The following is a 14,808-nucleotide window of genomic DNA, read 5'->3' on the forward strand; positions in this document are numbered from 1 at the left end:
TAACTTTTTTGACAGGGTACCCGGAGGGAACCATACTTTCAACTTTTGGTGGCCCTCACCCAAACTAGGGAGTCCTCTTGTTTCAACACACAGCTACTCTCGGCGTAAGGGCAAATAAGTACAAGAAGCATACTTGTACACATTTTTATTTCCTATATTCAATTCTGTTGCCATTTAAAGCAGACCCATTAAAAGCTCATAACCTTGTCTTGTTAACTTTTGATATCATGTATTTCATCAATAGCATCAGCATCGTCATCCTTGTCATAATCATCTTCAGCATTATCATCTTCAGCATTGCCCTTCGCCGCCAGAACTTCGCGTTTCGGAAGTTCTTATTATAAACTTTTAAGAAATAAAAGGTAATTACGCGCATTCAGGGGTTTCACTGGCTCAACAAAACTTGTTGCAACTTTTTCGCGCCGTGAAAACTGTCGATTATTCCAACCTTATTAATAAGAACAACCATTTAAAGAAACCTTACTACATTAATGTCATTGCCTATATTATCACTTTAAAAAGTATATTATTACATAAAAAAACAATAAGTACCTTCATTAGTCATACCTTCATAAGTCTTAATAAGCTTTATTTGTATATAAATACCATTTTTTTTCAACTTGATAAACAACACAGATAACCAAAATAATATAACAATGTTAACTTCAATGTATTAAACAATATGCTGCCTAAATGTTTCAAAATTAATTATTTAAACATAGAATCACACCAATTTACATCATTTGAAAGGGAAAAAGAAAAAGAAAACATCAGAAAGTAAATCATCTCACTTAATTTGTTAAACAGTTATATATGGTCATTTGGACATGTCATACATCAGCTTCTGTTGTTAGAACGTTTTCTGTTAGTGGTGGATGATTTCCAGGATCAATTAAATTATAATTGTTCACGCCTATTTCCTGACAGAAAGGCCCAGATAATTACCACCATCTATTCTAGTTGCCTGAAATAACATAAAGCATATTATTTTTTACAAACTATCAACAACAAACAAACACATGCATGTCACTATCTTTAAATGTCCGAATTTTAACATATCCGAAATATAGTACAACAAGTGAACGATATACTTTTTATTTTCAGAAATTGTTGGTATCTTAATCAAATTATATCCTTCCAAGGTCATTATAATAATGGAACTATTAAACAGAAATGCTCACAACTACCTGTACAAAAAAGTGTATACCGGCATGTGTTTTTGTGGAGAAATTAAATGCTTTTGCCAGCCCGATCGCCTATGGTTTTGATTAAAGAAATAGCGGCTCTAATAATTATTATAATTACTGATCGTCGTGACAGTTTGTCCCAGTGTTACTTTTTTGGGGGCTCAATATCTTTAAAAAGCCATTAATAATCCGATAATAACCCCCATAAAACTTGACAATAGCAGTAAAAACACCGTTTGTAACACTTACACGCTTCAGTGATTTCAATATACTCTCTGCACTGTAGGTCGCTTACATCGTCGAAAATCAATATTTACAACTGACAGACGCTGGCCGCTCATGCTCAGTCGCGTGCTTTCGATTCGCAGTACATTTTCGGATAAGATTTTACCGATTTTTTTTTATACGCCGCTCTTTAAAAATTGGAGGCACTTTTAAAAATTCAAATGGTCAATCGAGACAAAGTGGTTCTATAAATTTAGGGTTTCCGGAGGACCACCCATCTTGAAAGAACTGGTGGTCCTCGCCGAAATCTGGGGGCCTCGGGTCCCCGGACCACCGTTAGTGTCGAGGCCTGTAAACAGACAATTGCAGCGACTGACACTTAATTTAATTTAATATGAGGGCAATACGTTTTCCGACTTCGGACGACGAATTTAAGAACGCGCAGAACGTGTTTTTTTTATATAATGTTATGGGTATGCCGTGTGTGATCCAATGCATCAATTGCCCCCATGTTAAAATCATTTCACCGATAACAGGGAACGACAAAAATACAAACAAAAAACCAAAACACGTTCGAACTAGTATTTCACCTTTAATTATCCTTTAAAATCCATCTAATAATCCATTCAACTCAAAAATTGGCGATTTTGCATCTAGGGTCTTTAATAATTAATTTAGCATAATTAAATAAAGACTCTTATGCCATGCTATCACTATTTTCAAATGAATTCGTTCGACTTTCTTATTCGTCACACGCTACGTCATGTACTCTATGAACGTTACTGCTGTTAAAATGAACCGGAGCAGTTTATCAAATAATAGCCGTTGGTAAACTCGGATGCATTTGCAGATTTCTGCATACAAACTGACATAATTATGTTTAACTTTCACAATGTTATTTGTCTATGATAAATGCCCTTATTGAGTACGAGAAAATAATTTAATATATAAATACACAAAGAATGGAAAACATTCCATTACACAACAGATAAATCAGTAGATAATACCCGTGTACAAAATGGGACGTTCCGAATTCCAGTGTGGTGCTATTTTTACCATCTTATACTTTACACAGCTCTATGCTTAACGTGAATTAAATCGGATAGCAAATATTGCAGATTATTTATGAATTGTGAGATATTTGTATGGCTTGTTGTACATTCTTAAATGTCAAAAGTATATGCATGGATTATAAACAATGCACATTACACGAAATAAGGAAAATGTGATTAATTGACAATTCAAATACCGTATGTCGATATACAGTACGTGTACATGTGACATAAGTCGCGTTTATAATAAATCGTGTTTTTTTTGGAAATGACGCAATAAGTGTCATTTAATGACGCCATCAATCAGCTGATTCATTATACGGTTGGCAAAAAAATATGTTATATGACTAGATTTAAAGGTTGAGGGTCGTATAATTTTGATAAAGTTTTCTCGACTTTATTAATAATGAAAAATCATTCAGTGGTAAAGTAAAAAGTAGTCCGTGCACGTGCCTTATGCAAGTGACAGGGCACGTGACAGGTATATCCCACAGTGTTGAATACAGGCTAGTATATTCCATAAGGTGTTATACCGTCAATATCGCGTTGAAAATGGGATAAAAATATATATTTATTAATCCGTATGCTCTACATGATGGTCATCTTGAGCATCGGCAAAAGATTCCTCGCTATCCGATTTAGATGCAAATAAATCTGACTGACAGTCTCTAAATTTCGTCTCATACAATAATAACATATACGGTTCAACAGAATATTCTCTATAATAAGTATCATATTCAAAAGTTGGAGAAAATTCACATCCAAAGCCCTATTATGACGATTCGTTATTGCGGGCGAATGGACACGGGTCAAACCTACGTCACTACTAGTTTGAATGAAAATGGCGAGTAGACCTAATTAATGTGTGAAAATTCGCGACTTTTAATATTCGTTATCGCTAGTAACACCGTTATTGAATCGAAGCGAGGTTCAAAAACGTTTAGAGGCGCAATAAATTCGTAAAATAAAGGGTTTTTAAGGGTTTTAAGCACGTTGACGTGTAATTTCAAAAAAGGCATATACAGAGACATTATAGTTATTAGGTTCCTGTGTTATCCACAAACATATTTAAGATAATAATACAATAATATAAACCAATATACTAGATTTTGATCAACGGAGTGTTTTGATTTTATCAACCAAGTGATTCTCATGATTGGAAAGAGCATGTTCTCAGATCATGGTTATTGCTCATAATTTTTTTAATTTGACCATTGCACAGTGGCACCCCAAGTTCACGGGGATTGAATTGATTACGTTCATACGTTGCTTTTATCTTCAAAGCATTTAATTGCTGTTAACTGCTGCCGGCCAGTGCATCACCCGCATTGCGAGAATGATAATACGCGTCTGTCTGCATTAAAAATATCACGGATATATAGAGAACTAGTATGTGGAAAATACGCAATATTTAACTGTTCATAGTATCTTATAATTCTTATATAGAATGGCCATTTTCATGTTTTTATGTGTGTTTTGATGCTATGTAATTATGATGTACATGAAATGGATGAGTCTTAAATAAAACATTGAATTGAATTGAATCGGATGAATTGACAGTTGGAGAACTGACTTGCCATATTCGCCACGTAATAAACTGCGGTCAATACGATTCACGTCATTTCAGCATGACGTGTAATCGAACGATTATGTGACAATTGGTTGTGGTATCGATGCTTATACTATGGTTTGCATGAGAACGATATTTGATTTTGCGTTTTCTTGGACATTTGGGCAGTATCTATTTATGTCCTTACGTTTGGTTTGCTGCTATTGTTTGTCTTGATGAATGATGAATGAATTGTTCCTTGTTTATCTGACCAACAACATAATTGTCATGCTAAGTTGTTCACTTGCGTTAAATTAGGTCTGCATATTAACTTTACGAAAACTTTAGAATAAAAGATAACTATTTTCAACGTTTGTATTGCAATCATACACGATGTGTTCATGGGAATTAATCTAACCCGCGGTTTGCAAAATCTTCTGATAACGAACCACTCGAAATTTGATTCACTTAGCAAATTGAAAATGTATTAAATGGGAGACAGCTTCAGTACATTGTGTCAGCACCAGTTAGGTGATTATTGTCATGTGTAAGGTAAAACAAACAAATGTCATTGACTAGAAAAGATTGTATAGAAAACCAGTCGTCAACTGGATTACTTATATCCATATTAAATATATATTTAATTTGAGGCATATGGCCGATTTCATAGACACTACACAAACTATAACATGACATGTTTCTGTAAAACGTCTTATAAGGGTGATCGGATATGTCTATTTAAAACACCAGACGTATGAATCGCAAGCAATAAGAATTACGCTTCATGCATATATTGGCCTGCTTATAAGCATGCTAAGGATTCCTACCCCTTTATGATTCGGTAAATATTGATATTGCAAGATAACTCCACACGGCTCAATGTGATAACGAAATGTTAACATCTCATCGGCTTCTCGCTTACGGAATGTTGGTTACACAATTTGAGAGTTAATGTAGACAAACGAGATGTTTCGTATTGTTTTAGTTGTAATATGGATGAACGCGCTAACAAACGGTAAGCTATTAATCACTTCTATGTCAGTAATCGCGTATAAGTCCAATAAGTTTATTTAAATAGAACAATAGAAATTTACATTTCTGCTGCATATAAAACAACTGACTTAAATATTCTTTACTTAAATCACTAAACATTTAAGCTGTTAGGATTTTTTCTCATGAAGTTTTTCTTTCAATGAAAATGGTATTCATAAGCAATGCACTTTGAACTTCATTGCCATTTCAGCATTAAAATAATATTTAAAACGCAATTGCACTAATCTCGTGTTTATACCTTAGGTACCAAAATGTGCGTTCTGTCACCGATGACATGGATTGATGCTATGAAACACTGTCAGTCGTTGGGTGGGACTCCGTCTAGTAACGTTTATATTCCGAAGAGTATCATTCACCACTTGACTTCATCCTCACTTTGGACATCCGACTATGCAGCCTTGAAACCTACAATAGGTAAACTTATTATGAATCTGCATTTCCAAATATTAGGTTCACATAAACACTATAAGTTTCATTCTGTCTATGAGCATATTGAATAAAAAGTTTTATGTAATTAGTGATTTGCTTTATTTTCTATTCTTATGTCAATATAAAGTTGATTCGAAACATAAAATTATAAATACCTTTGGAATACTGCACGAGTCAATTGCTCCAGGAATATGATGCCTTTGTCATAAAACATCCACCTTGAATGAGCGGCGATAAAGCGCAAGCCACGGGGCTGATACATATCCTTGGAAGAATCGACACGTGTATTATCTTTAATAAGATACACCAAAATATTTGTTTGAACAGATTTAAAAAAAACGGTTTTGCAGAAGACGATTCTAATAATAGACAATTGGGTGATATTTTTCTCAATCCTGCATACATACATTACGCAGAACAAATGTAATCCTACCAATATGGTTATACGGAATCGGAAAAAGATAGGGTTCTATAATCCGTTTGTTTTCTGTCAACATGTACTTCACTAACTGATAAAAATATTGGGATCATAAAGCTATAATGTTTCCGTAAGCTTGTTTTATAAATACGATACATGAAAATACAACACATTGCATAAAAATCGGTAAAACACAATTCATTGCATTTGAACGCTAAATCTATTTGGTAAAACGATAAAAAATAAAAATAAATGAAACGTTATGTAAAGAACAGCATACATCAATGCATTTACAGGAAATGACCCTCCCTATTGGTGCGAGTACATTACAATTGGGGCTGACGACCAGGTTGGTGGTGTTCAGGTTGGGAATTGCACAACAGAGAGGACGTACTTGTGCTGTGAAAATGGAACGATAGGTATGAATCTTTAAGAATTTCAATATCTGTAAAGTGAGTTGTTACTTTAAATGATTTCAACCTGGCTCGAAATTGTGGTAGATATGTAAATTTGCTTAATTGTAATTTTAGTTGTCTGAAAAATATGTTTAGTTTCTTTTTTTAAATGGTCTCTTTTAAATGGTCTTTTACAAGAAAATGGGTAACTGTAAATGCTACACACCACTGACCGATAATTCAAATAATAATAGAAAGCGTTCTTGCAATGCTGAAAGAAAGCAATCTTAAACTGCATCGGCATGTCACTGCATAGATTTGAATCTGCCTGTTCGGTAAAAAAATCAAATACATACTAGCGATTCTGTGTTACTATTTCACCGTACAAAGATTCGCGGAATAACCGGTTACCGTATTCCAGTCGGTTTATATGTCCGTCTGGCCACCTGTATGTCTGTAGACGTTATTCTATACTTAAACACTGCTCGCCGGATAATTAAAAGATTACCATTAATTTTCATTCAGAAACACACGTATTCGCTGTACATTATCGGCAGAAATCTAGATATGGCGTACTTAACAAAATCCTATATCGATCAACTGTTTCTTGACGATGTGGTCAAAAATTATATACTTAGGGTAAAAATACTTTTGTAAGTCATTTTCCCTCGTGTCCTTCGATTTAATTTCAGGTATTTCGGTATAGCAATTTACCTAGATGCAATAATGAAATAGTTATATTCCGACACAGTTGATAGAGAACGTGACATGGATTAACAAAGATGTATATGTTTATTAAGGTTCGTCAAAATGTGTGAACACCCATATCTATGTCTGTCTTAAAAATATAGTTTTAGCTTAAATGTAAAACTCAAAGATTGTTAATAGCAAGTGGATTATTCATGATCAACCACGATTTATCAATATCGGGAAAAAATACTGTCAACTACAAATTCGAGTGACCTGTTGTCATGGTTTACATTCCCAGGTTGCTGTTGTTGATTTAAAGAGCTAGAAATTATCCTAAAAAAGTGTGATCAAGTTATGTTAATATTGGATTAAAATGGATTTCTGCCAAATTCAGATCACAATGACCTTGTTAATTATGTTGACCCAGTAGATCAGGTTTCAGACAAGCCTAACAAAACAACTGCTGAACATTTGTAATCTAAATTAACGTGCATTAGGTTGATAACAGTGTTTTAATAGTCTTTACATGTTCTTTATATACAGTTATTTGTAAATTTAAACTTAGTTTACTGACAATTATTTGATTGCAACATTATCTAATCCTTAAAAAATATGATCTTAGTTTAAAGTGCCTAAAGGGCAAAAATGCACGCTTGCGCCGAAATGACCGGATGATCAGTATATGCTGTGCGCGTCGTCACAGAAACGAAACCGCTCTATATGTACGGTGCTAAGTCGTTACAGAGACGAAACCGCTATATATGTACGGTGGAAAGTCGTTACAGAAACAAAACCGCTCTATATGTACGGTGGAAAGTCGTTACAGAGACGAAACCGCTCTATATGTACGGTGGAAAGTCGTTACAGAGACGAAACCGCTCTATATGTACGGCGCAAAGTCGTTACAGAAACGAAACCGCTCTATATGTACGGTGGAAAGTCGTTACAGAGAGGAAACCGCTCTATATGTACGGTGCAAAGTCGTTACAGAGACGAAACCGCTCTATATGTACGGTGCAAAGTCGTTACAGAGACGAAACCGCTCTATATGTACGGTGCAAAGTCGTTACAGAGACGAAACCGCTCTATATGTACGGTGCAAAGTCGTTACAGAAACGAAACCGCTCTATATGTACGGTGCAAAGTCGTTACAGAAACGAAGCCGCTCTATATGTACCATGCAAAGTCGTTACAGAGACGAAACCGCTCTATATGTACGGTGGAAAGTCGTTACAAAAACGAAACCGCTCTATATGTACGGTGGAAAGTCAATACAGAAACGAAACCGCTCTATATGTACGGTGGAAAGTCGTAACAGAAACGAAACCGCTCTATATGTGCGATGGAAAGTCGTTACAAACAAGCAAACAGACGTTTACACATATTCTAAACAGAAGGCATAAACGCTCATAGATTAGACTTAAGTGTAAAATTGTTGTCTTTTTTCGAATTGTCAGTGTTGTTTTGGAAAGAATCACATGAGTGTTGTTGCTTGTAAATATGTGGTGGGTAATGAACTTCAATGACATTTATATACAAAAGTCAGCTTTGCGTTTATATAAGTCGCGTTCTGAGAAAACTGGGCTTAATGCATGTGCGTAATGTGTCGTCCCAGATTAGCCTGTGCAGTCCGCATAGGCTAATCAGGGAAGAAACTTTCCGCTTTTATGACATTTTTCGTTTAAATGAAGTATCTTCTTAGCAAAAATCCAATTTAGGCGGAAAGTGTCGTCCCTGATTAGCCTGTGCGGACTGCACAGGCTAGTATGGGACGACACTTTACGCACATACAATATGCCCAGTTTTCTCAGAACAAGACACATATATTCAGGCAGCCGTTGTACAAGGACTGGACCATGGTACCAAACAAAGGTCTGCAAAGAGTTACACTCTTACAGCGAGATGCACAATTTAACAAGTGGCGACTACTGGCTGAATAATGCCTACAGCGTCGAAAATTATACTTTTCAAGGTATGTTGAATTTGTATTTCTTAACAATTTACTTCATCTTAGCACATTTGTCATAGTAATTCAAGGCGTTTGCATGACATTTACTTGTAACGCATATAAGTATATTTAAAAAGAGCTTCGTCACAAAACTAGTATCAGTTATCTATCTACTTAATTTTAACATGTAAAATAAATTAATAAAATTAATATTCCACATATTGCCCTCAATCAACATACCAAGTTTTAGCAACCTTTCTTACGAATCTTTTTAGTTATCACATGATGAAAATTTATGTTAACGAATAGTTCTGAAAACATATCATCGGTTACCATAGAAACCGCACTGACACAAAAAAAAATATATTTCAAATATAACCATCTGTCCATATCAAGGTTCATGAATATAGCATTAGTACTTTTTATCACAGGATTTAGGTTTTAAATTTACGTTATTTCAGTGACCGTGATAACCACATCTTTGTCCGAACGACACATGTAATCTTTGTTGGTTATGTACTTACTGAGTATTCTCAGAATCAATATTTCGTTGAATAGACGGACACACTTACTCGAGGACATACGGACAGGCTGACTGACCGGTTGTAAATCTATAGACACATTCGGTTACACTTGTAAGGGAATTATTAGGAGGTATACACAAATGATACACATTTGTATATACTTTGTATATAGCACAATACAACACGACTTCAAGCTGGAGTTTACCGACTGTGTCTAGGTGCGGCTTCTTGGAAGTTAATGGGGATTTTCAGTTTGTAAATGACTGCAGCATGGAGCATTATTCTGTATGTGTTATCCGTAAGTATACTTCTTTTAATTTCAATATATTGTTCATTGATTGCGCATACCATTTGTATCGCTTAACATTACTGAGTAAGAGTCTTAATATTTATAATGTTTTATCTTAGTGCTGTGCTGTGCATTTGAAGGGCTTCACAATCGGCTGCCTCGTTTTGTCACGCAGTGTAGTTCAATACAATCCCAATACTGTAGAGCGAGCAATTAAGAATCACATTATAAATTGCCATTGCATTTATCAAGTTTTCAGTTTACAGACATGCCGTAGCATATGGTCATTTTTAACATCAAATTTATTTCAAGTAGATAATCTCTTATTAGCAAATTACGTGATGGGGAATGTGAATATTTGTTTTAAATGTTTAATGCACATGTATTTAGCATACAATGTCACTAACATTCACACGTATTATTTGCTTTAAGCTAACTATCCCGCGGGTGGCATTGCAGGTAATACATGATTTCTATACAAACCTGTGTCGCAATGTTCTCAAACGTTAAAGACAATTATGTAAGGAATATGCTAAAATAAAATACATCGTTTCTTCATGGGTCTTATCTTTTGCAATTTTCTAAATTAAACACATCTACAACTTTAGCTTATAGAATTCATATCAATGAATACATGTTTTGCAGATATTTAATTACTTAAAAAAAGTGTTAATACAAATTTATAATATAGTTATAACGTGTTCTGTAGATTGTATACAAACGAAAACATCTCCATTGTCCTATTCTGTGATATCAACAACAGACGCTCAGACAACTGTAAAACAAAATGTCTCACAATCACGAGGTAACTATGCACATATATTTTTTAACGAATATTTATACATAAAAAAATATTGTTTTTGTTTACTCACAGTAATTAAAAAAATATTTGATACAAGGGCTTAAAACACAAACCGGTACATGTAAATACAGGCTGCACTTACTTACATGTGTAACAAACTGCGCTGATATCTTTTTTTGAAAATCCGAATAGTGCTTACAAGTCTACAAAGTATGCAAATGCTACGTTAGAACCGGTATGGAGTTTAACTTGTGTTTGTTTGGCCAGATAATAAATAGTTTTATGGTGAACTGCAGTTAACGTTATTTTCCAGATTCAAGGTTATCCATAGGTTTAGGTGTTGGTTTTTCACTGTGTGGACTTGTTGTCATCATCGTTGGAATAGCTGTTTACATTCGAAGGTATTCTTGATTCTTGATAACAGTAATTCTATACAGTTCTAGTCTATTGAATGTTGTTTTAGAATAAGTTCAATAACTATGATCTTAAGCTTAAATAATTACGCAATATTGTTTGAATGAATGTCTTTACTTTTAATTTCGAATATATGCTGCACTAGGGTAGTTATTTAAAGGATGTGATTATTTAAAGAAGGAACATATGTTTGCTCATTTGTATCAACAAATATTACATTGTTTGTATGTGAACGCATACAATACATGTAACATTATATCTATGTTTAAGAATAGTAATTATCTTTCAGAAAGTCACAGTCACGTGACACCAAGAACGGCAGATCCAATACCAACACCGCGATTAATGCTACATATATGTCAGATAACCAAGTTGACTGTGTTAAAGTTTTAGAGTGCTCAGGTGAAACAGAGGATCGTGATGACCCCTATTGCACAATAACAGATGGCATTCGAAAATCAGGCGATAACGAAGTAACCATGTCTGATTTAAACCCTGATGTATCCTCACCATATGAATCATATTTTAACGTTGGGCAGACACAATCTTTCGGTGGTAATACACAGTTTGGAAAACGTGACCATATGTCAGCGAGTAACACTGTGATGAACACGGTGTATTTTTCAAACACAAGCAAAGGCGAGGATCCCGATTACGTTAACACAGATGTGATGAGCGACGAATATGATAGTAACCATTTCTCCGAAACAATGCAACCAATACTGTTAAACGAAAACAATCACCTTGGTGACGAAGAGAAAGCAAATAATTACAACGCCGCATCTTGAAGTCATATGCCTCCAATTTTAAGTGATTCTGATTACGACAAACTCAGTGTATGATAGAAACAATTGCATGTAATATACACCGCGTATCATTGACAATAAAGTATAGTACACAATCATATTCCTTTTTAGTTTGTTGATGTATTGTGTTTAAGTGAATATCATAATGTCGATCCGTCGTGTGGCCGTCAGACGGGGCCAACACAAAAAACAAACACAATTCAATCGTAGAGATTTATCAAAGTTGCTTAATATTACATATTTTATTGACTTGAAGTTTCGTAAGTAAAAGTCCATGAACGTGTATTAAGAATATGACTTTCAAAACTGAAAATCGTGTATCTACAAATGTAACATGCATGAGCCTTTATTCCAGAGCAACTGTACTAGCTCTACATTATCTTAGATTCGTTGTAGATAAGTCCAGTTTGAAAAAGTGTCGTTGTCCATCAGTCAAATATCAGTTCTCTTAGTTAATTCTCTAGATTATTGAAACAAAATGCACTGAAGCTCCAAATGACAACTTAGCCCTATTTTTACCAGTCATGTGATGACGTTTCTCGCACTTCACAATGAAATAATAAAGGATGTAAAAATACATGATATGACATGAACGGCCGAACGAAAATATACAAACTGCGAGAGATGCCATGTTTTAATTAGATTTTACATATATTACAATAAAACTATTTGTTGAAGTAAGAATACAGGTGTATTTAATTATACGTGTACGTCTCACTGTAAACATTATTTACACATAGTAATGAACTCGCGCCAATGCGGATAAATGACCGTCGATGGAAGCATCTGCGTTGCGGGTAATTAAGTGGGAAACATTTCCATTTGCTACACTAATGACAGTGGGAAAATGTTATTTGTACATTTTGGCAGGTGACTAACACAAATATATATATACATTTTTTTCAAATCAACATTTTTAAATCAAATGAAACACTTGTAAACTTACAAAACACAAATAAGTTATAAATAACTAAAACGTTTGACGGTATAAAAAAATAAGTTGAAATATAATGACATTTAATTGAAGAAACCTGTTGTATATTTAAATATTGTTAATATTGTGCATGTATATAAGTGCATAATTTCCTTTTCAGAAAACTATTTATAACATTTTTCAGGTTATAATTTACGCGTTATATAACAATACACATACAACATGATATTACAATAATATTAAGTTCATGTGCAATATAATCAAAGTTCATTAGCATTTTGTCGTGGTTATATGACAACCGTGTATAAACATACATGCATCCTTGCTCTTTATTCCATAAATATGCATATACACATCTTTGAACCAGTAATGCAGTTATTACACTAAACGGATGTAATGTTTAGTATTGTTTAAGATGAACATGTCAACGTATGAGGAGGATTGCAATTTATTTCTTATCAATAAATACTATTTTTATCACCGGAAAATAAAAATCATAATGTAAATAAAGGACTTTACTTTTTTCATGTATGTGTATTTGATGGCGTAGTTTAAACGTGAATTATGTCCATATACGTATTAATATGAAAAGAAACAATATTAATGACTTATTTCGGATGCCTTGTTATACGCTTGTTTGGGTGTTGGACATGAAGTGACATCCATTATTGTCCAATCATTTGGACAGTCGTCTATGAACGAAGGTGAAGTTTCTTAAGAACTAAATAATACAGTAGTAAAGGCTTATTTAATCTGTTGTAGACCGTTGACTGGCACTCTGAAATGAACACAATCTGGGATTGATGTAGTTTATACAATGCTCTCAAACATTATTCAGTCTGCTTTCAGAAAGATAGCTTACAATGATTTTATATTTATTGTAGAACAATACGACAGTGGCTTACCCAATGTTGAGGAAAGACATTCCGTATACAATGCCTTTTAATAGCGAATTATTATGGTGCATTTGCTGTTAAATAATTTTGTTCTGTTAATCAAGAAAACAGCAACTGTTTTTCTAAAAAATATTACTAAACAAAAGAAAAGACAAAATACGGAAGATAAATAAGCAAAGAATAACTACTTTGTAATTAAAAGAAAAGCGTTAGATAAGTTTACATTCATTTGATTCTGAAACAGGCTTTACGCCAGGCAGGGAACGGTTTATAGTTAATGCGAAAATTAAAAGAAATCATCAGTTGTAAGCTGAATGATTGCTACCCACTGAATTAAGTTTGGTCATCAATGGAAAACCCATTATCATTATGGATAAGGGCATAGCAATATTCCTACAATAGTGTTGTAACTACCCACTTATGATATCAGTCATACTTGCTCGTTAGCCGAAAATGATTTGCCTGTGCGGGTTTATACATTTTGTATAATTAAAAACAATCAAAACTTGTGTTACTTCATTGTCTTTAGAATTAGTCATGATAAAAAGAGGAAAATTTAACTAGATCCTTACAGTATTTCGGTTTTTGTAGTACATGTTTTATGTGACATTATTTTAAATGTTAGTGTGAAATGTGTTTCGGGCAGGTAATTTATAAAACATCAACAACACTTTACCTTATTCAGTACAAAGTTATATACAATGTAGATTTTGATGCAGTAAAGTACTGTATTTTATTATATTGCGATACAACCATGCTTTGTGACATGGCCTCACGGTTATAGACAATTACATTACAATTTGGGTAAATATGCTAAATTTTGTTCCAAATGTGGAGATACTGTTAAGCACGTTTTCTTGAACATCCGATATGTTCAAAATATGTTTTCCATATCGATTTGGACCTAGATATTAGCTTTGCTTTTCAAGTAAACACTGATAACAAGATAAAAATAATCCGATATATAACTTCACAAATCACTATCACCAAGCAGATAAACGTGTTTTAGATGCCTTGCTTTCTACGTGTACCTTGCAGTGTTTGCAAATATAAGCGTCATACGAAAGAAGTAGTAATCACTAACAAAAATCCGTTGTCAGTGCATTAAAGGCGTGTATGTAAATAAGTATGAATGTTCAGTCATCTTAAAAACGTTTTTGATATAGTAAAGCTACAATATCGATAGGTCTAGTTATC

The 14,808-nt window shown here is 33.9% G+C and overlaps 1 protein-coding gene across 2 annotated transcripts; it reads left to right on the forward strand.

The window, feature by feature from the left end:
* Positions 1–3,753: 3,753 nt before the first annotated feature.
* LOC127842556 (uncharacterized) lies at positions 3,754–11,881 on the forward strand. Of its 2 annotated transcripts, none has more exons than XM_052372114.1 (9): positions 3,754–3,853; positions 5,310–5,480; positions 6,210–6,332; positions 8,830–8,970; positions 9,643–9,768; positions 10,192–10,218; positions 10,469–10,564; positions 10,875–10,962; positions 11,265–11,881. In XM_052372114.1, exons 2-9 carry the CDS (start codon positions 5,318–5,320, stop codon positions 11,761–11,763), a joined length of 1,263 nt encoding a protein of 420 aa, XP_052228074.1. In that variant the 5' UTR covers positions 3,754–3,853; positions 5,310–5,317; the 3' UTR covers positions 11,764–11,881. The 2 variants fall into 2 exon arrangements, with proteins under 2 accessions (XP_052228074.1, XP_052228073.1); XM_052372113.1 differs by lacking the exon at positions 3,754–3,853 and adding an exon at positions 4,862–5,028.
* Positions 11,882–14,808: the final 2,927 nt, after the last annotated feature.

This window comes from Dreissena polymorpha, chromosome 8 (genome assembly GCF_020536995.1).
Source record: "Dreissena polymorpha isolate Duluth1 chromosome 8, UMN_Dpol_1.0, whole genome shotgun sequence".
Taxonomy (NCBI): domain Eukaryota; kingdom Metazoa; phylum Mollusca; class Bivalvia; order Myida; family Dreissenidae; genus Dreissena; species Dreissena polymorpha.